This window comes from Hemicordylus capensis, chromosome 3 (assembly GCF_027244095.1).
Source record: "Hemicordylus capensis ecotype Gifberg chromosome 3, rHemCap1.1.pri, whole genome shotgun sequence".
NCBI lineage: Eukaryota > Metazoa > Chordata > Lepidosauria > Squamata > Cordylidae > Hemicordylus > Hemicordylus capensis.
Window position 1 is genome coordinate 312,987,046 of NC_069659.1, and position 27,317 is coordinate 313,014,362.

Sequence of the window (27,317 nt, forward strand, 5' to 3'; positions counted from 1 at the left end):
GCTCACCAACAGGTGGGAATAGATGTTAATGCCTTTGGAGAAAACTTTTAGAGTCCAGATGGGAAGAGACAGTATGACCATCCTAGCCCTGGTGGCGAGCAGATGTCACAGCCAGGTGGACCTTGAGCAAAGTATTGGAGAGACCTGAACACTTCAAGCTGGTCAGATACAGGAGGATTTGGCAGATCCTGGTGGAAAGAGGGTCAAAACGCTTTGAAGCAGTGTGAGCGGTGGAATGTGTCCATTTAGACATATAATTTCTGAGTGGATTCTTTGTGTTCATTTAACAAAATTGAGTTTAATAGTTGATCTGCCACGCTGCCAGATTCAGCGTTTCCATGTTTGGGTGGGAAATGCCCCTCTTTTTGTGAGATAGCAGGTTCTGCCATTGCAAATGGCAGTGGTTTCCCTGAGACAGGCATAGCAATAAGGGGAACCATGGTTTCCGTGGCACTAGGGTGTGACCATTATGAACTGAGTGCAGTCCTATAATACTTTGCTAAGCACTTTGGAAAGTGGGGGAAATGGAGGGAACAGGAAATAAAGGTAATAAAGACTAGGGCATCTGAAAGGTGTCCCCTAGGGAGAAGCTCCCCAGACCTGCCTGAGAGCAATACAGAGGACACTTCTTGTTCTGACATGTTGCAAAGAGGTCAATCCTCAGTGTCCCGCAAGAGCGGAAGAAGTTGTGCAGATGTCCCAAGTCAACTCCCACTCATGTTGCTAATTCAGAGAGAAGTCTCTGCTCAAGGCATCTGCCATGACATTGTCTGAGCCCTTGATGTATAATGCGATTAGGTAGACACAGTGATCCAGGCTACAGGACCATAGTTGATGAGAGAAGCTGAATCACCCTGGTGATTCAGGTGTACTATAGCTGCAATGCTGTCCAGCAAGACCTGAACCATGTGATGTTTCAAGACAACCATAGGGCGTTCAACACTGCTAGCAGCTCTAGGTAGTTTATGTGTAAGAGCTTCTGCTGCAGATTCCAAGCCTCTTGCATGTGAAGTCCCCTGCAGTGGGCACCCCAACCCTCTAGGGAGACATCCAATGTGAGGGTGATGGAGATAGAAGGAGCTAGTAAAGGAAAAGGCATGCCCTATTCCAGGAAGCTCAGATTGCTCCAGTAATGGAGTGAGTGCTGAACAGTGGGTGGAAGAGCAAGCCATTTCTTTTGACAGTTGAAAGCTGGTCTGAAGTCCGACAAACCACAGATGTAACTTTTGCATATGTAGATGTGCATAGGGGACTGTGGACATGCATGAGGCCCAGCAGGCTTTGCAATCCAAAACAATGGGCCTAGTCAATCCATAGGAATGTCACAGTGGTCTCCTTCCTTTCATCTGGTAGGCAAGCTTTCTTTGTATAAGATTCCAAGATGGCTCCTATTAACTGGATCTTGGTTTGACGTGCAGTAACAGATTTCTTTAGGTTCATAGTAAGCCCCAGCTGGGACAGGAGATCCAACGTGTAACGACATTTGAGATAAGGGTCTGTTTGCAATCTGAAGTCAGGAGCCAGTTCAGAAAAGGATAAATGGCAATGCCCCACATCCTCAGGTGTGTTATGATGGCACTGACACACTTTGTGAAGATGTGGGGGTGGCAGAAAGACCGAATGGCAGGACAGTGTATTGGTAGCAGTTTTGACCCATCATGAATTTTAGAAATTTTCTGTGCTCTGGACAAATTCGAGCATCACAAACCAGCCTTCCTCTATCAGTAGTGGAAGAATGGTCTTCAAGGAGATCATGCAAAATTTTCTTGTTTTTATGAACTTGTTCAAATGGCTTAGATCTAGAATGGGGCCAATGCCTCTGTTGTGCTTGGGCACCTGGAAGTAAAACCCCTTGCTCTATTCTTTTAGAGGGACTGGTTCTATAGCCCCTTTCTGTAGTAGCAAGAGGACTTCCTCTATGAGTAATGGAGTTGAGTGGGTGTATTTGATTCCTATGTAAATGGGATGGCTTTAAAATGCAATGGTACAGCAGGTGCTGATGATGGGTAAAACCCAGACATTGGATGCTACACGATACCATTCTGTGGAATAAGTAGTGAGACGAATTGGAGCAGAGAGGAGATGTTGAGACATTTCCTTGCTCGAATGGTCAGACAGACTTTTTGGAAGAATCCTGAGGGAGGGTCTTTTGTTGTTGTTTGGGGAAATATTGTTGCTTTTGAGTATCTCTTGAAAAATGCTGCAAATCTTTTCTATCCGTTTGCTTAAACTGATACTTCTGTTTGCCGAAATACTTAAATTTCTGAGGGTAAAACAAGAGCTGGGAGGACAACATGAATGCCTTTGCTTGTATTTGGATTTTTTGAGCATTTCCATTGTCTTATCAGTATGAGAGTTGAAATGGCCATCCCTATCAAATGGAAGAATCTCAGTTTTTTCTTCTTCATATCATTCTGTAATGGTGCAGAATGAAGCCAAGCATGGAGGTAGAGTGATCTGGAGCCAGCAAGAGAATGGGATTCCATCTCCACAAGATGTTTAGCCATGCCTAATGACTGTCTTGTAACATCAGCAGATCTTTGAAGAGTAGGCAAGCTTCTACCTGAGGGACTCTGGGAGGTCTTTCTCATTGTCCTTCAACAAATCCATCAAAGAGAAATTATATTTAGACAACACATGCCACATAGTTGGCGATCTTAAAAGTGAGGCAGGGAGTAAAAACTTCCGTCCCATTGAATCCAGTTTCCATCCCTCCTTATCTATTGGGGTAGAGTGCCATTTGTTGGATTTCGAACTGGCTGCACAATCTACCACCAGGGAATTAGGTAGGGGATGTTTAAATAGGAAGTGATGGGAGTCTTCCTGCACTCTATACAAATTTTCAAATCTCTTTCTTTGTAGAAGCAGCAAAAGGGAATGTCCCAACTGACCTGCGTTGCGTTTGCCAGTACCAACAACATAGGAAGAGCTGCAGGTGGAGTAGCTGATGAGTCCAACATGAAGTTATAGACAGTCAGTTTCTGTTTTAAGCATCTTCAATTCCAGGCCCAGTGCTGCCACCCTATCAGCTATCTGGAGCCTGTTGAAGTGGGCTTCCTTTGCTGGAGGGAAGATGCACCACAGCCTCATCCTGAGAAGGGTCAGATGAATTTTGCATTATGATGGACTTGTCTGGTGAAGAACTGGAGCCATAGTCCTGGTTGGATGGAACCAAATCTTTAAAAGGTGAAGTAGCCAGTGCAGGACACCAAAGGTTGACTGTCTGAGTTGGTTGAGAAGGTTTGACAGGGACCACTGAAGATGGTGGAGTTAGTGGTTTCTTAAAAACGTGACGAATGCAGCTGAACAGGTCTTGACCCAGAGGCAGATCCAGACAGTGATGTCAGGTTGCCCTTCAGTTTATTGGACTTCCAAAGTTTGTATTCTTCAAAATTGTAAGGCAAACTTAGAGAGGGAAAATAAGGGCCACGCTATCACTGGAGCCCCCTGATGAAACCAGGATCCAAGCCCCTGGGGGAACTCCAGTAGTCAGCAAGACGTGTGAGTGAGGCACAGTTAGAGGCTGTGTGGTGGTAGCACTCCCACCAAGGAAAGGGAGAACACCGCAGGGTGATCCTCGCTGGTGACGCTGAGCGTGTCTTTGGAATAGGAGGTATGTCCTGGTCCTCATCTTTGTGGACAAGACTGTGGAGTCAGAACCCACTAAAGGTGGAATCAGATGGTGTAGTGTTCTCTGAGTCGAAGACAGATGCCAGAGCTGCCTGTAGTGAATGGTGTACTTGCCCCAAAAGGTTATGCCCCACAGTGGGTGCAGGCGAAAACTCAGCCAAAATAGGTGATGGGTTTTTGATGCTGGTTTGCTGGGAATTGACTACCAAAGTAGTCGGTGTAGTTGTAAGCAGTAGAGTCCTAATGACATAACTATCATTCAATCTCCAATATTCCTTTTCTTGGTAAGATTTTGGAGAAGGTGGTTTGTGCTCAGTTGATGAGAATCCTGGAGGAAACTGATTTCCTGGACCCTTGCCTATTGCTCTTTAGACCCTTGCCTATTGCCTACCCTTGCTCAGGTTTTAGGCCACAGCACTGAAATGGCACTGGTCACCATTAGATGACCTATATCGTAACCTTGATGTGGGAAGCACACCTCTCTTGGTTCTCCTTGATCTCTCAGCAGCCCTCATTACCATTGACCATGCTATCCTTCTGGAATGCTTAAGTGAGCTGGGCCTTGGGGGCACTATTCTTCAGTGGTTCCAGTTGGTTTTGATTGGGGTGGAGTGTTCTGTGCCCTGGTCCCTTTCTTGTGGATTTCCACAGGGCTCAGTTCTTGCTCCCATTCTTTTTAAATCAACATGAAGCTGCTGGGCCTGGTCATCCATCGGTTTTGGGTAAGTTTTCAACAATATGCTCATGACCCTCAGCTTTATATCTCTACCCCAGACCAAACAGGTGATGCTGTCCATGTGCTGGCTCAGTGTCTGAAGGCTGTCAGAACCTGGATGGGCCAAAACAAACTCAGGCTTAATCCCTTCAAGACAGAGTTGCTCTTGTTCAGTTTGCGATCTGGCCAATTGCCGTGTGAGAGTTTATCTCGACGGGGTTGTGCTTCCCTTGAGAGAGACGGTTCATGATCTGGGGGTCTTTCTGGACTCGTGGCTCCTGCTTGAACAGCAGGTGGAGGCCGTGGCCAGGGGTGCATTTGCCGAGCTTTGGCTGGTTCGCCAGTTACGGCCTTTTCTTGATCGGCAGGCCCTGGCAACAGTAACTCATGCCTTTGTTACCTTTCATTTGGATTATCATAACACACTCTACCTAGGGTTGCCTTTGAAAACGATTCAGAAGCTTCAACTAAGTCCAGAACGCAGTGGCCCGCCTCCTTATGGGTGGCCATAGTAGTTGCTGTACTGGTTTGCCTGTTCACTTCCGGGTCCAATTCGAAGTGTTGATTCTCACCTACAAAACCCTTATGGGCTTAGCACCTGTATATCTCCAGGACTGCCTCTCTTGGCCAGTTGTATCCTGTCCTGTGAGGTCTTCTCAGTTGGCCCTCCTTAGTGTCCCAGGCCCTAGTGTAGCGTGTGGTTAAACATCCTCACCATACCACTCAATTATTTAGAACTGTTAATCTCCTTAAAGAGGCATATATCATTCTGACTGGGAGTTTCAAGGACAGATATAGTAAAATCCCCATTATATACCATCTGTGTCCTTGTGACTTGGAAGAAATTGAATCAATAATACATGCTTTTATACTGCAGATTTTATTCCGATATGTAACACAATTTAACTTTGCCCCTTTTTACTGGAATGTTTGGGTCACTCTGATGACTTTAATGTAACATTGTTCCTAGCAGACTGAAGGTATCAGACCCCTTATAACGTTGCTAAGTTTTGCTTTTTAGCCTCTGACAGCAGTTTGTTTAGCTCTGATGTATCACCAATTATTAATTCTGTTTTTTCTTGCTGGCCTATGGCCGTAATAAAGAAATTCGAAGTTAGTTAATCTCCTCAACATTCCACTTATCTAACGAGTACCGTTCACAAACAAAACACCAAGATTACAAAAAGCAGGATAAATCCATAATATTGTTCGATCCAATAGGTTGTAAAGTGTTCAACCTATGTATATAAAAAGATTCCTGCTGATGTAACCATTTCTTTGCATTTAGATTACAAAATCTAAATCTCTCCTTCCTATAAATGGAAATTACTACAAACTTATGATGGGCTTGCAAAAAATGTTCAGTAAGCAGTGCCTCCAATGTACAATTTACTCTAGAGTAATGTTCAAGGATACTTTTTTTTACTGAACGTATAGTGCATCCCACATATAATTTGGAGCAAGGACAATAATAACATATATGGCAGAGACCGAATTACAATTAGAAAAATGTTCCAAAGGTTTCCTATAATCCCTAGTGGGATGCTGAAAGATTTGAGCAGGCAAGGAAAATCTACAGGCTGCACAAGACCCAAATTTATAATGGCCTTTAACCCTCAAGATAGGATGCTCAACCCGTTGTATATCCGAATGTACCAAGTAGTTTCCTTGCACCTTGGAATCTCATTAGCTAATGGCCAGTATTTTAAAACCACTTTTAAAATTCTGTTTCTTACTGATGAATAATTCAAACCCCATGTGATCCTTCGTTGCGTAACTTTCCCCCTAATGCTAAATAAACATTTTTTTTGCACATCATCTGCTCGTTGTCTGGCTTTCTTTAGAACATGCCATGGATAATCTCTATTCAGCAGTTGTACCTCAAGAGTCCTAGTAGATCTCTTTTAATCAGAGTCCTGTGTGTTATTCCTTTTCAATCTTAAAAACTGCCCATAGGGCAAGTTATCCTTTAAATATGGTGGATGAAACTATCTACAATGCAAATACGTGTTCCAATCAGTCTCCTTGGAATACAGGGAAACAAAATATGATGATCTGTCCCAATATGAACAAAAACATCCAAAAATGAAACTCTAGACTGAATAAAACCGTTCTCAAATTTGACTGTTTCATGAATATGGTTCATCCATTCAATAAACGCCCGGACCTTCTCAATATCAGAAAAAATGAAGAAAATGTCATCTATAAAACTTCTATACAAAATCAAATTTCCAAAAAATGGATTTTTATGTTCAGCTCCATGTAATTGCGTGGTGAACACTATAAATTGTAAGTAAGAGAGCTGTTTGTTAAAGAAGCTGACAAGAGGGAGGCTGTATGTCCTGACTCAGCACAGTTTGTCCTGTTCTGGCGTGTTCACCTGGATAAATGTGGTTTCTGTTATCATATATGTAGAAAGTTTGTATTATTATATTTATGTAAAAGCGTTTTCCTTAATGTTTGGTTTTTTCCTTGTTGCATCAGCATTTCCTTGTTGCATCAGCAAAAGTTTTTGTGGAGCAACTTACACTCCCCTGGAAGAATTCTAACAACGGGGATTGGAGGAAGTAATAAAGAATCTTTACAGCAATCAGGTTGAAGATGCTGACTTTGTGAAACTGTTTAGACATTTATGGTTGGAAACAATTTATTTCTGATGAAGCAGCAGCAAAACAAAGATTTATCGCGAAATCTTGTTAAATATATACTCGTATTGTATGGGTTATACATTATTTACATTGTAGAAAGTGGATGTATTTCATGTTTACATAAATAGTTTACATCTTGTTTATTTAGTGGTATTTGATTTTGTATTGTTCATGCATAGTACCACTCCCCTATTTTTCATTTCTTCTCTGAGACAAAGCAGGCACTTGGCATGCTTATCGGGTGAAGGGAGGGTACCAGAACAGTTGGAACACTTCTAAAATGTTTTTCTAATGTCCATTAGGGAACATGGTCGGGAAAAGTGGAGAGAGAAAACGAGAACAGACTGAGCTGATGTTGAGAAGACAGAATGAAGTAAAAACGCAAGCCAAGGAATTAAAAAATCCAGGCTGAGTTAAGCTAAGAGGTACGAAGAAAAACAAGCCAAATCACAAAGATAAGAGGGAAGCCAAAATACAGTACAAAAGTCAGTTGCCAGAAGAGAAAATATGTAGAAACAAGGAATAATGAGCAATAATTTTCCGAACTGAGCAGTGTGGCAGTCGAAAAAGCAACGGAGGAGAAAGATGATCTCCCGCTGAAAATAACTGACGCACCATGTGCACGATTCAGTGGAACCAAAGAGCACCTCCTGGAGATTGATAATCTTCCGCCAGGGCTACTGTGCAGACACATAACCCAGGTAGTTAGGGAACATGGATCACCTCAAAGATCCTAAGGATTCATTCATTCATTATCTGCAGTGCCAAGAGGGAGCTAAGTGCTCCATACCTAAAGGTGACTAGTGAGCACCATTTATATACAACAAAAACATTTAATGCTTTGCAGTAAAGAAGCTTGAAGAATACCATCTAACCAGCAACACAAACTTGAATTAGATTCTTACTTGATAGGCGGTCCAGTATATTTGGAATAAACATGGTGTCATCAACAGATTTAACCAACTTCTTCCTAACACTAATAGAATTCAAATTGCATTGGCACCCAATCTCAGAAAAAGGTTTCCCTCCCCCACCATATGTTTACCTTCTTCCTGTCCAGTCGTGGTGCCACTCTGCTATCCTGAGAATCAGACTGGTTTATTTCTGGATTAGTGTCCAACAGTCTTTGCATGGCTCTATCTCGGTCAAATGCAGTTACATAAAATAGCATTTGTCGGGTGTCAAATGGAAAGAAAAAAGGACTACATAAAGAGGAGAGAGAGGAGTTATTTACACTGCAAGTCTATTATCTGGAAGCTTAGCACAGCTAAGTGTGACATACAATAATTGAAAGCACAGAAGTACGGTTTTAAAGTATTTATATCCCACCTAAATCATTTATATTTAAAGGTGGGTTACTATATAATAAAATATATACATTATAAATAAAAACCAGACCACCACCATCTGCAGGACACTATACTATCAAAAGGGAAATAAAATGTGCAGGTGAACAGTAGGCATCTGAAAGATATTAAAGTAGGTGCTGATGAAATGAATCTGGGAAGAAGATTCTACAAACAAAGCACCAACATCAATATGACCCTATTCCTAGCAGCTGCCCACCTTACCTCCAAAAGGTGGGGACACCCTGAAATGGTTCTCTAGGGAAGATCATTACAACTGGGCTAGTTCATAAGGAATTGAGCAGTCCTTCAAAATAACTTGGTCCAAGACTGTATAGAGCTGTAGGTCAAAACCACCATATTGAGTTGTGCCAGGATGTAGCCAACTAAGTTCTTTTAAGTACTGGCAAAATATGTTAATTTCAACTAGTACCAGTTAACATTCCCACTGGTGTATTTCAAGCCAGCTGTTTCCAAGCAGTCTTTAAATCAGCACCATTATCAAGCAAGCAACAATAATCTGACATGGAGATTAACAAGGCATGGATTGCTGTAGGGATGTGCACGGGTCCAGAGCCCATTCTAAGGGCCTCCGGACCGGACCTGGGCCTGTTTGGCAGTTCGATGCTGGGAGGGGGATGGATATTTAAGGGTGGGGGAGGGTGTACTTACCCCTCCCGCCACTCTTCCCCCTCCAGCACTCTCAGCTTGGTAAGCATTTGGGGCAGCAGGGTACCTTTCTGCCGCCCCCACCCCCGTTCCTCGTCCAAAGGCTTCAAAAGCCTCACTGCGTGCACGCCACATCATGTGACGCGCATGCGCAGTGAGGCTTTTGAAGCCTTTGGTCGAGGAACGGGGGTGGGGCGGCAGGAAGGTACCCTGCCACCTCAAATGCTTACCGAGCGGAGAGCGCTGGAGGGGGGAAAGCAGCAGGAGGAATAAGTACACCCTCCCCCGCCCTTAAAGAGCCCCCCTCCCTAGTGCCGGACTGGTTCCGTACACACAACTAGACTGCTGTGATAGAGACACCTTTTAAAGCGGTGATTCTCTTATATTTAGCAGAGGGAGAGCAACTGGCCCTATCCAACCCCAGCACAGCATCCCTCCAGTGGTTGTTCCTGGTATCTGTTTTATGTTTCTTTTAGATTGTGAGCCCTCTGGGGACAGGAGACAATTTTATTTATGTGTTTTTCTTTGAAAACCGCTGTGTGAACTTTGGTTGAAGAGAGGTATATAAATATTCGTCATCGTTGTGATCAGATCTTGTTTTTCTAGGAAAGGCCACTGCTGCTGTACCAACCATGGATGGTTAAAGGCACTCCATAGACAGCATCTGATGCCTATCTACCAAACAAGATCTAATAGCATTTCAAAGGTGTGGACCTGATCCTTCAGAGGGCATTTAACTAAATTCAGAGCAGACCCATTTTCATCAACTTGTTCAACTGTGTCATCAACAATTTAGGGACTAAAATTGGGGACTGAGCTTTCTCTGTGGCTGCCCCAGGGCTTTCTCTGTCTCAGGACTTTCACAGGGCTTTCTCTGTGGCTGCCCCAGGCTCCATGCTGAAATACGAACGTCTCCTTCTTTGTTTGTTTTCAGGAAGACCCTCAAGACTTTCCTGTTCTCACAAGCTTTTAATTAGAATTTTAATAATTTTAATAATTTGTTTTATATTGTTTTTATTGTGTTTTAACTTGTGATTTTTAATATTAAAATTTGTACATCGCCTAGTGATTTACATATCAGGCGGTATAAAAATATGACAGACAGACAAAACAGTGGTCTTCATTCCCAACCAACTGAGCAAAGAGGAACCTTTTAAAAATGGCGATTCTCTATTTAAAGGGGGAGAGCAAGTGGCTCTACCCATCCCTAGCACAGCATCCCTCCAGTGACTGTTGCTGGTGTCTATCATGTTTAGTTTTTAGATTGTGAGCCCTTTGGGGAAAGGAATCAGTTTACTTTAATTAATTAATTAAATTAATTAATTATGTAATCTGTGCTGGGAAATTTTGTTGAAAAGAGATATATAAATATTCATCAAATTCATATTCTTATATGTCTCACTATCCCCCTTTCTAAAAAAAAAAAAAAAAAAAAACCCTTTGGTTTGCCCAGAAAAGTTATATCCAAACAATTTTGTATTTTGACTAAGCCCTACTGAAATCAGTGCGACCATTGATTTCAATGATACCTAGACTCTAACTCAAACAACATATCCTTACAACGTGAATCTCTTAGCATTGGCCCCAACCAAGGCTCCTTAAGCTAGAAGATTTCACAGATTGTTAAAAAACAACAACCCAGAATATATATATCACCTTATATCACCTCTTTTACTTGAGGTATTTAAACAAATATTATACACATTTCATATCAATCACTGACTTCTTCTATACTTATTTTAGATCATGCAGTGTTATATGATCTAGAACCAAGGACCATCCAATGACATTGAATGTCAGGAGATATAGGAGTACAGCCTATAAGCAGACCAATCAGATTAATGACCAATCTATAATCTCCACACAGCCTATAATCAGACCAAGGAATTCACCGTTACAAGATGTGGTAATGGCCACTAGCTCAGATGGCTTTAAAAAGGGATTACACAACTATATGAAGGACAAGTCTATAATGGCTTCTAGTCTTGATGTCAATAAGCTACCTCCATGTGAGGTCCGCCATCTCCTGCTTGTGGGCTTCCTAAAGGCATCTGGTGGGAAACTGTGGGAAGCAGATTGGTATTTATTTATCTATCCTATTTATATACCGCCTGATATAAACACATCTTTAGGCAGTGTACACAATCCAGAAATTTGGATTGCTGGACACAATTTGGTCTGACCCAGCAGGGCTCTTCTTATGTTCCTAAATATTTAGTTCTTTAGCAATTAAAGCAAATGCAGTGTAGCAGTTAAGAGTAGGGCAGAGGGATTCAGATTCCAATCCTACTCAGCCATCTAGCTCACTGGCTGACACTGGGCATGTCACCATCTCTCAGCCTAATCTAGGGGTTGTTAGGAGGATAGTATTGAGTGGGGAGAAACTCGTATACCACCTTGAGGAAGAGCAGGATAGCAATGATAAAAACAAATGTCTCCTTCCTTATTCCCCCTCAGTAAGAAACTTCAGAGTTCTGCATCTTCTCCCCTCCCTACTAACATTCCCACATACTACAAATAATAATAGAAGTCTGAAGCCAAATTCCATACCATGATTTTCCAAGCTCTGTTAGCCATGTTGGTATGTTGCCTGTCATTATCACCAAAGGATCTTGAAGCTGTCTGTTAGCTTTTGCTGTGAGCTTACTGTTTATAAATTCTGAAGTTGGAATAATCTCTTTACAGCTTGCATTCTACAATACCATCAAAAAAATTGGTTTCCATTTAGAAGAACTCAACCATAATCAAGACTCACTTTTTTTAAGAACACCAAACACATCTGCCACTGAGGAAGTACAACATGCCCTACAGAGTTAACGCTGGTTCCCTTGAAGCCATGACTTGCAAATCTGGAACCAGCACTGAGAATATATACTCCTTCCCTTTGAAGGAATATACTCTCTCCCTTCCTAGCATTAACTTCTAAAAAACCGTAAGAACTAAGCCTTGGTTTGAAATATTTCTTTCAAGTTTTATAATATGAAAACGATTCACATTAGTAAGGAAAGAGGACGACAGAAGCGGAACTTGTATGAATTCCCAAGGCTCCTTCTGGATTTGGTAAACTATGGCTTGCAAGGAATTAGCACTTCATCTACTCTGGGCTACAGTGGTCAAGACATGTCATAATACATGTGGCTCAGTGGTTGAGCATATGTTTTGCATACATAATGTCTCAACTTAATCCCTGGCACCTCCAGCTAAAGATCACATAGCAGGAGCTGTGAAAGATCTCTGCCCAAGTTCTTGGAGAGTTACTGCCAGTCAGACAACAGGATTGCATTAGATAGATCAATAGATGGATTCAGTATAAGGCAGCTTCAGCTATCCATCATACAGTATACATGCTCATATCCACACATGTGGAGAAGGAGCAGGCAGTTGTGTCCATCACTTCACTGAATTGAGACTGCATAAACTCAGGTTACTGGTAACACATTTTGTTGCTGTTGCTCACCCTGAGGAATGTAGCAGTTTTTAGTCAAACATCATTAGTTATGACAACCAAGTAGAGCCTCTAATATTCAAAAGAAGTCTGAGATGGTTTAAGTTATACCTAATAGTACGATGAAGATTCTGACATTATGTATTTGTACTATTTATACTATGTTCTGTGCTGTTGGGTCAAACACTTTAATAAAGTATTCATTCAGAAGAAGCATGCCTCTAAATATTAGTGACTAGTGGATCAGTCAAAGGGGAAAGCTGTTGCCTTCATGTGTCACTCGCAGGCTTCTGACTGGCCATTGTGGGAAAGAGGAAGTTGAAGTCACTGGATCTTTTGCTCTTAATCAAGAACAAAACATTGCATCCTATGGCATTATATCAAATTTTCTCCAACATTTGGAACAGTGAATGTAATTTTTGCATCATTAACAAATGACCAAGATGCATTACATTTAGGACCATTGTTAATGTCTCTATTAATATACTTCCCTAAAATTTATGACTAAGCTGTGTTCACATAAAAATAATACCACTGATATTTAGGTAAAGAATGTCTTAAATAATATGGAAGTTAAGTTTCACCACTGAATATCAATGAGGTCTCCACATCAAGTAAACTGAGTTCAAAATAGTGAAGATGAGAAATGTTTGATGCAACAGAAAAATATGTACTCACATCGTACAGGTAATACCAATAACGACTGATAGCATGTAAAACTCTCAAAAGAATAACAACATCTAACGAAGGATCTTCAAACGTTATATTTTCAGGCGGCAAAGATATAAGGTAAACTTCCAAAGGATTTGAGATTGAAGGACATACACCATCTAATTAAAAAAAAAGAGGGCATATTCTATTAGAAGTGATTCAAGGCATTTTCGTTTTATTTAATTCCATATAATTGACAGTCACACTCAATTTCTACTAAAATGCGGACACAGGATGTTAATTAAATAAAAATTAAAATCCTTTATTTCAAATGCTTATGCAACGTTCCCTCCATCTTGCAAATGGCCAACAAAATGCTTACCATGCCACAATTCATCATGCTTTTTTGCATTCCTAGGAGATGTTTTTGTAGGAGCAGTCTGTGCCCTTCCTCTTTTTCCACCAACACAGTCTTTATTACTATCTTCATCTTCTCGCACTGGCTTGTACCTAGAAGCATTTAAGACATTTTGCTATTATTAATCAACCTCAACATGAAACCTAGAAGCATAAATTTCTGCCATGGTAATTTTGAGCACTTAAACATAAATGGGAATCACACTGCGAAACTAAACATATGTCAAATCAGAATGCTCAAAAGCAAAGAATGCAGTTGAAGACCTACACACACACTTTAGAACACACACATTCAGATTTCCCATGCAGTTACTGAAATGCAGTTATGAAGGGCTGCCAATTGTTCAGAGAAAGGAGGAGGAGATAAGAAGAAACCCTTTTGATCTCCCTATCTTGTCAAAACTGGTAGATATACAGTAAAGAAAATATTGTTAATACCAACATGAACTTAAGGAGTTCATTAGAGGTCAAATTACATGTTCTCCTAATTGCATGTTTGACTGTAATGCTTAAGAGTTGAAGAGCAATATTCATCCTGGTAACAAAGGGAATTAAAATCCAGCACAGAAATGATTGCAGAATGCCTTTTGTTCTTGACTCTCTTATATTTGAACATTTCAGAAACATGTCTGGGTTTTAAATACTATTATAAATTCATGCAAATACTGCAGAAGATAGTTTTTATGATGTACTGAATGTTCCACTTTTTAAATTTAGTGGCCTTTGGGTATTAGGCAATTTTTGTACAATGATTGATCCCCTTCCTTTGACTTACCAAATGGTATGAGTCTTCGTCCATATTCCAGCTCTTCCTAGTGGGTTACTTTCATCATCTGTAGACTCTCTTTCCTCTTCAGCCTGCAAACTGAACTGCCTAACTGCTTGATATACTGTCATGTTATATGGCAGAAGATGATCTCCAATATAAAACTGCAGCCTGTGCCTCACATTCCCTGAATTTAAGAACTGAGCAGCCTAGGCAAAGGAGAAGAGAAGAAATGTTGTTTTTGGTTTTTTTAAAAACCCCAACATAGATAGTTCCAATGGGAGATCAATACTGAAAGCACCTTACCAGAGATTCATCTATTTCCTCATCTGATCCATCATCATCACTATCTTCATCATCTTCTCTCACTCGTCCATAACCTATCAGACAAGAGACCAAGTACTGTAACTGAACCTTCAGAATAAAGAATGCTTTTGCAATATTTACAGAGCTGCAAGAACCATCTCTCGAACAATAAAAATTCCAGGCAAGTTAATATCCTCAAGAGAGAACTGCAACTCTTCACAAAGCTTTTGTTAAGCCTGATATCTAAGAACAGTTTTAATGGATCAAACCAAAAGTCCACTTGCCAAATATCTAGTGCTAGTGTCCTATGTCCAAAGCTATAGAGGAAGCATGCAACAAACCAGTAACTGATTCCTTTGTTCACTCAATGCTACCATTTAGTAACCACCTGAAAATGAATGTGTTCTGGGCAGCTTGTCTAGTATTTCATTACTATTCTTAATCTCTATGGACTGTACTGCCCCATTTCAGTACAAATATTTGAACACAACCAGCAAGTAACTTTGCTTTGCTCTGTAGCAGCTCTGCTCTCAAAAATTTCAACTACATCTAAGAATACAATTTTATGTCTCAGAATGAGTCCAGTATCAAAATCAGATGTTTTATAAATTAAAGCAATCCACAACTTTAGAGACCAGGTTAAGTAAGGAAATATTTAGGATTTTTAAATATAAAAACTTGCTTCTCATTCAAAGTATCATAGCTAGTATTTTGACTCAGTACAGGTGGCCCTCAATATCCACAGGGATTCAATTCTGGCCTACAACTGCAGATAACGAAACTGTGGGTAACAAGATACTGAATTGGGGGTTAGGCTCCTTGAGGTTAAAAAAAAAAGAGGCGGCAGAAATAAGAGCAATTAAGTACTGTACATTGCTCTCCAGGTCTCCAGCAATGCTTCCCCCAAACCCACAATACCTCTAATTTTCCATGAAAAATCACAGGGAATTTCTTTTTTAAAAGAGCCACAAAATGGCTCCTTGCTGTAAAATTGTTCCTGGAAATGATACTGGAAGTCATTTCCGACCACCCAGGAACTGCAGAGATGCAATTTTTGCCTATTTTTTGAACCACAGACAATGAGGTTGGGATTATATAGCCCGAGCACTGATACCTGAAACCATGGGTGCTGGGACTATGGACAACGAGGGCCACTTGTAATTCAAACAGATTAGGAAATTTAAAACCAGACATTCCACAAAGTGACCAAGCTGTACAACTAGGCTCTTCAATAAGCACTCAGGACAATTTGGTTCCTAGGGATTTTTTTTTTAACAAGTTCATTATTCAGCTTCTTTCTACCTGCCTGAATAATTTGGCTATCTACACCTTATATCTTTGCTCCAAACTTAGATGGGTTTATTTATTTATTTTATTTATAAATTGCCCTTCCCAAAGTGGCGCAGGATGGTTTACACTAAAACCAGAGATACATAACAATTAAAATCAGGAACCAATTAAGAGCTGATTAAAATTACAATTGAAACTAATTAGCATTAAAAGCCAGGTTAAAAAGATGGGTCTTTAAGGCTCTCCTGAAGGCCTCCAGAGAAGAAAATGCTCTTATATTCATGGGGAGTGTGTTCCACAACCCAGGGGCAACAGCTGAGAAGACCAGATCCCCGGTCACCACCAGATGAACTGACCCCTCCCAATGATCTCAGTGAGTGACCCCTCCCGATGAAAGGCGCTTTCTAAGGTAACCCAGACTTAAGCCATTCAGAGTTTTAATGATAATAAGCAGCACTTTGTACTTTGTCCAGAAACATATTGGCAGCCAGTGCAACTGTTTAAGAATAGGCATAATGTGTTCTCTCCAGGATACCCCAGAGATCAATCTGGCCACCACATTGTGAACAAACGGAAGTTTCTGAACTTTGTACAAAGGCAGCACATTGCAGTAGTATAACCTTGAACTTGGGAGGTCACCAGCTGGTGTACCACTGTTTTCAGGTCATTCTCCCCAAACAACAGGCAGAATTGTCAAATCAATCACAGCTGGTAAAAAGTGCTCCTGGACACAGCCTCAACCTGAAGCAATAGGGTGAGACATGGTCCAAGAGCACTCCCAAGCTACGAACCTGTTCTTTCTGGGGGATTGTAACATTATAGGCTGGCATTTAAGGGGCTAATGCAATTTCCTGGTATTGATGACAAGGAGAAATAGATTTGGGTGTCATCAGTATTCTGATGACACCCAGCATCAAAACCCTGATGACCTCACCCAGAAGTTTCATGTAGATGTTAAAAAAGCATTGCTGACAGAATGGAGCCCTGAGGGACTCCATATAGTAGCTCCCGTTTTGAGGAACAACTGTCACTAAGCTCCACCATCTGAAATCTACCTGAGACATAGGAGCGGAACCACTGCAAAGCAGTGCCTCCTATCCCCAAATCCCTCAGGTGATCCAGAAGGATACCATGGTTGATGGCATCAAAAGCTTCAGAGAGATCCAAAAGAACCAGCAGAGTCACACTCCCTCTGCCAATTCTCTGACAAAGGTCATATATCAGGCCACCTCAACCCCATGGCCTGCCCTAAACCCAAGGCTAAAATCATCTGTATAAGACTTAAAAAACAAAAAACAAAAAACAAACAACCTATCAGACAACAAATCAATTACAGTACTTTATATTTATCCATCACCAGGGGACCCAAAGCGGGCTTCTTAAGAAAGGGTCTAACTACTGCCTCCTTCAACAAGATGGCATTCTGCCCTTCCCCAGTGAGGTGTTAATGATATCAACGAGGCCAGCTCCAACAACCTCCCTGGAAAATGAAATCAGCCATGTTGGGCAAGGATCCAAAGAACAGGTGGTAGGCCATACCGCTCCAAGCAGCTTGTCCGCATCCTCAGGAGTCACAAACTGAAACTGATCCAATCTAATCTTGCAAGAGGGATTGCAGGACACCCCCCTACTTGGCCCTGCCGAAATATTGGAGTCCAGATCAGCCTGAATGTGAGAATTTTTTTCTGCAAAGAATTCATTGAATGTGTCACAGTGAGACATTGTTTCTGGAAACAGATCTGAAAGAGAAGGGGTTTGAGTTAAACCCCTAACAATCCAGAACAGCTCTGCTGGACAAGTACTTGCAGATGCTATACGCACAGAATAAAATCATTTCCTTGCTGCATGTATTGCCACAGCATATGCCTTCAGATGGGCCCTATGCTGTGTCTTACTGAATTCAAGATGAGTCCTCCTCCATTTGCGCTCCAGCCATCTACCTTACCACTTCAGCTCTTCCGTATACCATGGGGCTAATTATGAAGCGGGTTGGAAAGGATGCTTAGGAGTGATCATGTCTACTGCCCTGGTAAGCTATCTGTTCCAAGTATTCACCAGGGCATCAACAGAATCACCAACAGAACCAACTCCAAAACCCTCCAAGGCCCTTTGGAATCCTACTGGATCCAACAGCCTTCTTAGGCGGACCATTCTATTAGGTCCACCACCCCTGCAGGAGTTAGACCAGACTGTGAGACCAACCTTAACCAGGAAGTGGTCCATTCATGACAAGGGGGAGACTATAGGTGACTCCACCCATGGAACACACCTCACCCATAAGAGCAAACGACCAAATCCAGCATATGACCAGCAAAGTGTGTAGGTGCTAGGGTAGAATGAGATTAATGGATTGTCCACTACCAGAAAATGCACTGAGGTGAGGAGTCATTTATTTGCAGGCACTTCTCTTCCATGAATTGAAAAATGTAGTGGGGTGGAGAGAAGAGGAGAAAGAGAAGAGGACAAGACAGGATAAGGATTTACAGCAAAAGATAGGGGTTAGCAAATGTCATGTCTGGGCAGATCTACTTTCTTTCCTTCCTGCTGCCTCAAGTTATTTTATCTGCTTCTCACCTTTGCAAATCACAGAGGCACAGCAGAAACGTAGGTATGCAGTTTCTATGACAGGAATAGGAAAACTTTGGCACTCCAGCTGTTGTTGAACTATAATTTCCATCATCCCCAGGCACAACAACAGTGTGTGGAATTGTAGTTCAACAACAGCTGGAGTGCCAAAGGTTGCCTACTTCTTTTCTACAGCAGTGAGATTTGGCAACAGACCTCAGGGTTTGAGGAATTAAATCTTGGCCTCCTGACACCACCCACTCAATGAAAAAACTAATTGCTACCTAGGGATAGAAGGACATTTAATATGTGGAATCTTCTTTTAAGTGTCCCAGATTAGCTCGTGATTGGTGACTGCTTTTTACATATAAACACACACAGCAACACAGATGCCACAAGGCTAAAAGAAAAAGATCAAGCAAGGCCATTTGTGCATGGCAGACCCTATTCTCAAAAGCACTTATCAGTGAGGAACCATGTTGGAATGGGGAGTTGTTGAAATGGGAACTTTACAGGTAGTCAGTACAAATGAAGCTGAATTTCTATGCAAAAGACTGAGAAACTAAGCTATTCAAGAGCTTAAATTTTAAGTGTTAATTACATAAAGCTTTTTCTGAGGCAACTACTTTATAGGAGTCTAGCTGTATGGCTTTTAAAGAGACACATAATAGTAATAATGCACACATACAAATCTGTCAATTCACATTTACATTACATCATTAACAAGAAAAAGGTACCTCTAACTACAAGGTATCTTTCAATGGCTTGTACCAACGCCAGAGGATCTATCTTCACAGGTCCACCTTTCCACTGTTTCACATTAGCACAGTCTGGATGTCTTTGCAACTGGCATTTTAACTGATGTGTGTTGAAAAATTTTAAAGCTTGGGATCCTCTGTTAAGAGAAAAACTCAAGATAATTTATGAAAAACGTTGCTACAGTTATTCTATTTTCAGTCATGTATAATCAACATATAACAATAATAAAAACAGTTTCTGCATTTCACATTGGTATTACATATCAAGTGGTTAAGGCTCTGCACTTTAGTTTGGCCTTCAATTTAGAGGCTGCAAACCACTACCTAATGTCTTCTGCCTTGTATCCCGTTTTTACCATCAGCCTTTAAAAAGGGTAATTAATTGTTTGGCCATTACTTCAGTGTTCTGACTTACTACTTTCTTCTGCTTTCTTTACTTTAGATGGCCAAGTATTTGTTACAGCTTTAGATTTATTTCTTTGGCTCAAACAAGTTCTAGTTTTGCAGCAGAAATAAGCCCTATTCAGACATTATGCTGTACAAGAGTACAGGTGTCTGTACACTCATACAGGATGTTTTGTGGATGACTATACCTGTATTTATTTTAAAATTGAACCTGAGTACAGACCCCTCAAGTGCATGGTACAGATTGGACGTGTACTGCTGTACCTGTATTCAACATAATGTGTAAATAACTGTACCAGTGTACACTATACACTAAAATGAGTGTTCAGCATAATATCTTAATAGGGCTATATTCACAATATGCTTTCTATCAGGCTAAAGGGGAAAGCCAACCCTTCCTATTGCCACCCAGTTTTATAGATGCAGTAGAAGGGTGGATAGAAGATAAAGGATCGAACATTCTAATCTAATTTAAACTCACAAAAATTAGTATTTCCCCAGCATGTTGCACTCTTAAAAAAAACTTGTTGAAGTCTTCAAAGAGAAAAAGGCAACACATACAATGACAATTACTATCACCAAACTACTGGTTACAGTTAGGCTGCAAAAGAAAAATTCACAAGACCTATTCTCTTTGCTCATCCAAAATTTCTGCAGAACAATTCTAATATATGCAATATATTGAAGCAATCGTAATGCTGCTAATAGATACAGAACAGTTATATAAGATGGCAGTACTAAAACCTTCTCACACTTTCCTCTAATACAGGGGTGGGGAACCTTGGCACTCCAGCTGTTGTTGAACTACAACTCCCATCATCCCCAGCCCAATTATTGTGACTAGGGATGGTGGGAGTTGTAGTTCAGAACAGCTGGAGAGCCAAGGTTCCCCACCCCTGCTCTAATACACAGAACGTGATATGTACCAATTTTGAAGAACCATGACTACTGACTAAAGCAGGGATTCTCAATGTTGGGTCCCCAGATGTTACTGGCCTTCAGCTCCAATAATCCCCAGCCTCAGTGGCCTTTGGTTGGCACTCGATCCTTGAGGAGGCCAGGAACTTACTAGGCCAAAGCAGTGTTCCCTCTAACAGGGATTCCCAGATGCTGTTGACTACAACTCCAATAATCCCCAAGCAAAAGCCATTGCAGCTGGGGATTGTGGGAGTTTTAGTCAACAACATTTGGGAATCCCCGTTAGAGGGAACACTGGACCCAAGTATCTCATACTGCAATGCAACTGTCTCTTGGCAGCCTAAGGTTTAACCAGTTCTACTATCTTTGCCTCAAAGTGTACAGAATAAACTTTCAAAGGCTACATAGTGAAGTATATGTTCTTTTGTTCTTAACCCCTACAAGGAATGGATTTGAAGAATTCAGTCACAGATCTACTGAGACAGGACAAGATGCACACATATACATGCCAATATTTGAGCATCTAGTGGTTTTGAAGACTGACATGCCTTTTGAAACAGCGAGCTTAAAATTTTGGAAATGGGGCAGGGAGGGAAAACCAATCAGCTTCACTCTTGACCTATGAGGTCCCTTGCTAACTATTACCTGCACATAAATTGAAAGGATGTGCAAAATGTTTCAACACTGAAATGTTTTGACTCAGAAACAGGCCATTTTGAGTGTGTCTAGCTCGAAACAAGACATGTGTAATTGACAAAACATATTTTAAAAGGCTCTAGTTTACTGGATCTTGAAATCACACAGATTGTAATTCAAGACCTATCTCTAAATCCATGTTGTGCCTTAGGGATGCGCATACAACTGATTTTGAGTTTTGTTTTGCACTTGAAACAAAATACAGATGGCTGAAACGTTTTGTCGAATCAGCAGTCAACCTGGTCGTTTCAAGTGCTTTGGCCATAGGGAACAATGGAGAAACTCGAAACACCCGATTGTTCCCCATGGGAAACCCACAAAAGAAATGGGCAAGCAGGCAATTTTAAAAGAAATTTTAAGAAGCAAGGAGATTGGCTTGCTATCAGAAGCCAGTGCCAGAAATACAAGCAGCAAAGGAAAGACAGGCCTCCAAAATGGTGCTCGAATTGTGCAAACATTTCGAATTGGAACGGGGTTGTTTTGTTTTGAGCTCAAAACACTAAAAAAAGGCCCATTTCTAGACAGAAAGTTTAGACATCAAAATGCTTTGCACGTCCTTATTGTGCCTCACAACAAAGCCCCTTTCAGATCAAGATCCCCAGTGACACTCAGAAACGGCTATTATGACTTGTAACTAATGTGCAGAGAATTGTGTATTTCATTTATATTCTCTCCATCCTGTTCGTGACTTCTTGATTGCCTAAGCCAATCATAGCAGTGTAATATGTATATGTAGTTCTATTGCAGCAAAAGCAAGCAGCATCTGCTATAGTTTGTCAAAAAAAGAGCATTAGTTCTGTACCCTATGATGCCCCACACTACTGCCACTGCAGGTAGTTGTGAATAGAGATTTAAAGTTCCTGGAAATTTTGACATTGCCTTTGAACTTTGAATAGCATTTCCCCTGTGCTTTTGTGATAAATTGAAGTTTTGGAGGAAATGGAATTGTATAACTTATTTTTGTATCATATTTACTGGGCTAAAGACACAAAATGAACTATGTACAGCTCATTTGGCACCCTAGATTTTCCTTTTAAAAATAACAACTATTTCTTACTTTAATATTATACTAAACACTAATTACAAATCTATGTAGCACTAGAAATAGACCGGCAAGGTACGGCAACTTGAGGTATTTGGAAATGCCTGATATTCTGCCAGTTAAAAAGTAAGATGAAGTTTATGTACTTCCTTCTATGGACCTTGACGTTAAAGTGGGCTGGGACGGGAACCAGGAAGAAGCAGATTCTTAGCCACCCCATTTAGATGTTCAGGTTTCTCCTGAAGCTTTGCTACCTAGAAGAAGCTTCTTGCAACATCTACCCCTTTGGCACTTTCTTTTAACTCTCTCCACACAAACAGGGCAAAAAAACCTGCTTGATCCTCTGTATGAGAGTGAAACACGGTGTTGATTCTGGGCACTAAAAGGATATCTCCAAGATTAATGGGTGGGGTGGCGGGGGGAGAAATCAGGAGGATAGTATATCCACCAGATCCAAGAAGGCAGCAGGCAAAGCAACAGTTCACCAAGCAAACAAGGGTTCCCTAAGAAGGATCTATGTATTCCTCTCAAGATGACAGTGCTTACTATGAGGGGCAAAGACTAAATATATAACTGTATATTATGCAGGATTAGAATTGTAATTGTCCTAATATTTTTCATAGTCCAACATGTAATTTATCCATATTACATAGTTGTCAGAAAAAACAATGGGCATGAAGTGATTTTTAAAAATATGTCTTGTCAAAACTATTTCACAAGAAGTCCCCCCCCCCCAAAAAAACTTCTAGATTTTCCACTCTGACCTTGAGGGACACCTCGCCCCTCACACTCTAAACACACCCCAACCAATCCCCCCCCCGGTTTTTCCTGGGCTTTCATATCTCTAACTGAGAGTCACATTAAGCTTCTAGCTCCCAATATCATTTGAAAACTGGAATTATGTATTAGAATTAAGCATGATCTTCACATAACCCAATCCCTTTTATGACATCTTTAAGCTAGTGATGTTGACTGTGCAATTATGGTCTTTAGTAGTTTGGAAATGGGCACTTGGTAGTTGTAAGTTAGTACTTACAATACTGCAGCAGCAAAGCAATATTTAGGAAAGATTTGTCCCTTTATGATCATGGCAAAATGTACTATGGAAAGTAAACCAACCAGTGGGCCCTTGTGGATGTGCAGAATTCAAGGTATAAAGCATCTTCTGGAAATAAAACGCTTTACCTGAGAATTAATCCTTACCTGCTCCCTGTTCCATTTCCACTGGGAAAGTCATGGACTTTAACTGGAAATTGCTCCATCTGACTAAGACAATTATTCATTTTGTGGACCAAAGCCAACAAAGGTGCATTTTCTAATGGCTCTAATCTTCCAACTGTTTCTTCTCCAGGGAGCTGAAATTAAAGTTTTGTTTCATTTAAAAACTTAATGACTGCCAAATGGTCAACTAATGATAACCAGTTACTAATAACTTGAAATAAGCAAGCCATATTCTACATTCTCAGAGCAAACCCAAGCATAAAAGGTTATTTTATTAGGGGAAGATTAAAAGGTATATCCATTTATTCAAAACTACAGTTTAAACTGTTTAAAGGTATTTCACATAAAAAGCCAACATTTAAAGACATTTTTTACTGCGCAATACTAGTTTCTGAAAGGTCTTCAATGCATGCTTCTAATAACTTGCCTCAGTGAAAGATTGATGAAAATGCAGACATGACTGCTCATTAGCGGTGTCACTGTGCACGAAATGCAACAACCCTATTCTGTCAGAATGTTCTGACCTGTTCCGAGTGCCATTTTGGAATCCAAGAAGGCACTCTTCTGGCCTCTGCGAATACACAGCAGCCATTTGCATGATGGTGCTGGTGCTGACCACACAAATGGCCACTGCACGTGCAGAGAGGCCAGAAGAACACCATTTTGGAGTCCAAAATGGCTCTTGGAACAGGTCGGAACATTCTGCCTTGGATCCGGTCGTTCCGTTCTAAATTCAAAACAGGTCCCCCCTTTTAAAAGGGTGTTGTTTCGAACTCAGAACACTCGAAATGACCTGTTTCAAGGTGGAATGTTCCAGTCATGCAACGTTCTGCACATGCCTACTGCTCATAACTTAGGCCATTAAGAGTAACACCCCCACCAAAGATTTTGACAGAGTAAACAGAATATGAAACAATGCCTACAATGCTGGAGTTATTAATTACTTACAGGAGAAGTGAAAAACACATGAAGGAATCTTTTCAATCTGACATCCCTGCTTACAGCATCTTTTTCACTCTTGGACGTTAAGTAAAGCAGCAGCTGTTTCATAAACCCACTATGCTGGATCTCAAATGAAGAGACATCAGACTCAGAGACTATACTACGGATTTCTACAAGGCACTCAACTCCACCATCCACCTGAAACAAATAATCTCTGTATAAATTTAAGGTTTAGTGGTAAGCTATTTCACAAACTGAAACAGTTTATTTAAAAACAAGAATTCTTTATGAAGTCATGCAACTCCAGTATTAATACATATTCTGAAACAAAAGCCTAATTAATTTTGAACAACTTGAGTGTGCTTAGTGCTGATGCACTATTGAGAATTAATGTATAGGTATCATCAACTCCATGAGAGCATATCCATGCAATGCAGTACATTAAATGTAAATGTGAGGCCTAATTTTTTTAAAAAAATTGTTTTGCTCCAATTGGCTTCACTTTACACTTACACAGTGAACTGCATTTGTTATTTTCTTGCTCACTCACCCAGTTTTGGGAGATCCTTTTGGAGTTCCTCACAATCTCTTTCAAATCTTAGTGCCCTAAGTCAGGGTTTCTTAACCTTGGCCCCCAGATGTTGTTGGACTATAACTCCCAGAATCCCCAGACATGGCCTTTGTGACTGGGGATTCTGGAAGTTGTAGTCCAACATCATCTGGGGGCCCAAGGTTAAGAAACCCTGCCCTAAGTAGTTTAGTGTCATCTGCAAATTTGGTCACCTTGCTACTTACCCCAAATTCTAGATAATATAAATGAAATAAAAAGCACTGGTCCCAGTACAGAACTCTGAGGAACTCACTTCATACTTCTCTCTGTTGTGAAAAAACTGTCAATTTATACCTTCCATCTGTTTCTTGTCCTTCAACCAGTTACCTATATGCAAAACTTTTCAATATACTAAGACATTATTTGGTGGCGGGGGACGACTCACTGATCACACCCTAATTCTAACAAAATCATTCTACTCACTGTTAAAATAAGTGCAGGCATTTTGGAGACAAACAAAAACAGCTATTGCTTTCTAGGATTGTGCAAAAGCTACATTATAATTTAAAGGATTTTTAAATATATATATTAAGGTTAATTTATATACCACCCTTCCTAAAGTGGCTCAGGGCAGTTTACATTAAAATAAAATAAAAAATAAAGAAACAATTAAAACCAGAAAACCCTTATACCAGAAAAAAAAACTCATTAAAATTCAAGCTAGATATCATTAAAAGCCAGGCTAAAAATGTAGATCTTTAAGGCTCTCCTGAAGGCCTCCAAGGAAGATAAATCTCTTATATCCACGGGGAGTGTGTTCCACAACCTCTGGGTGACAACTGAGGTTGTCTGATCCCAAGTTGCCACCAGAAGAACTGGTGGCATCCCAAGACAGACTCCTCCTGATGATCTTAATGAGTGGTGGGGATATTGTAAAGCAAGATAATCTCTCAGGTAACCTGGACCTAAGCCATTCAGGGCTTTAAAAGGTAATAACCAGCACTTTGTACTTTGCCCAGAAACATATTGGCAGCCAGTGCAACTGTTTAAGAATAGGCATAATGTGGTCTCTCCAGGATACCCCCAGAGATCAATCTAGCTGCCACATTTTGAATTAACTGAAGTTTCTGAACTACGTACAGAGGCAGCCCTATACCCAGAGCAGTAGTACAACCTCAAGTTCACCAGCTGGTGTACCACTGTTTTCAGGTCATTCTCCTCAAGGAGTTGTTGAATCAATCACAGCCGATAAAAAGCGTTCCTGGCCAGAGCCTCAACACGGAACACCAGGGTGATGCTTGGGTCCAAGAACACTCCCAAGCTATGAAAAACAGGTTGCTCACCTGCAACTATTGATTTGGTAGAGATCCGTTGATATCCATAAGAAAGGTAATGCCTGTGCAGGATCCATTTGATAACATGCCACAGCTCATCGAGGCAACCAAGCCCCGCCTACACATCTTCAGCGTGCTATTTAAAGGCGGGCTGCGTGCCATGCGCCATAGCGTAGCACTACTGCACAGGGGTGGTCATAGTCCAGGGGGGTCTTATGGATATTGACAGATCTCTACCGGATCAATAGTTACAGGTGAGCAACCTGTTTAGCTGGATCGAGATCCATAAGAATGGGTGTTTAGCTAGCTCCCAGAAGGAGGAGGAAGCAGTAGCTATTGCAACACCCATTATAAAATGCTTCTCCCAAAGCGTCCTTCTGCAGCAGAGTGCACATCTATGGCATAATGCTTGACAAAAGATAACTCAGTGGACAAAGTTGCTGCTTCACTGATGTCCATGAAGGTTACCCCTGAAAATTGTGCAGCTGAACAAGCGTAGGCATGGGCAGAGTGGGCCTTTATTGCTTCTGGTGGCTGAACCTTTTGTGTCTTGTATGTCAGAATGAGTTCCACCAGCCAACTGGACATTCTCTGTCTATAAATACAGGAGCGCTTTAAAGAACCTTTATATACCACAAAAAGGCGTTTGGTGGACCTGACGTTCTTAGTGTGATCCAGGTAGTATAACAGAGCTCTCCACACATCTAAGGAATGCACAGCATGTTCTAATGGAGTTGAAGGATCTTTGAAGAATGTCAGGAGGACAATGTCCTGATTGAGGTGGAAGCTGGACACTGTCTTAGGAAGAAAATCCGGTTCCATAGGCATCAGAACTTTATCTGATTAGATCCTAGTGTATGGTATATCTATCCTTAACACTGTCAACTCACTTACTCGCTTGGCCGTGGTTATGCTCAGAAGGAAAGCAGTTTTCAGAGTCACTAGTTCGATGGAGGCAGAACTCATAGGCTCAAAGGGGGGCCTCTGTCAAAGTTGAAAGGAC

At 41.0% G+C, this 27,317-nt stretch overlaps 1 protein-coding gene across 7 annotated transcripts in view; it reads right to left on the reverse strand.

Annotated features, from left to right (window-relative positions):
- TRIP12 (thyroid hormone receptor interactor 12) overlaps positions 1-27,317 on the reverse strand; it is a 167,775-nt gene that overhangs the window by 30,119 nt on the left and 110,339 nt on the right. For 5 of the 7 annotated variants that reach the window (XM_053304639.1, XM_053304642.1, XM_053304636.1 and 2 more), the window contains 9 exons: positions 24,437-24,628; positions 23,471-23,622; positions 19,186-19,358; positions 14,594-14,667; positions 14,297-14,496; positions 13,487-13,614; positions 13,132-13,283; positions 11,559-11,701; positions 8,039-8,195 (listed from right to left, as the gene is read on the reverse strand). In XM_053304639.1, coding sequence (XP_053160614.1) covers positions 8,039-8,195; positions 11,559-11,701; positions 13,132-13,283; positions 13,487-13,614; positions 14,297-14,496; positions 14,594-14,667; positions 19,186-19,358; positions 23,471-23,622; positions 24,437-24,628 — 1,371 coding nt within the window. The remainder of the gene's footprint in view (positions 1-8,038; positions 8,196-11,558; positions 11,702-13,131; positions 13,284-13,486; positions 13,615-14,296; positions 14,497-14,593; positions 14,668-19,185; positions 19,359-23,470; positions 23,623-24,436; positions 24,629-27,317) is intronic. The other 2 variants (XM_053304643.1, XM_053304640.1) reach the window with 1 other exon arrangement.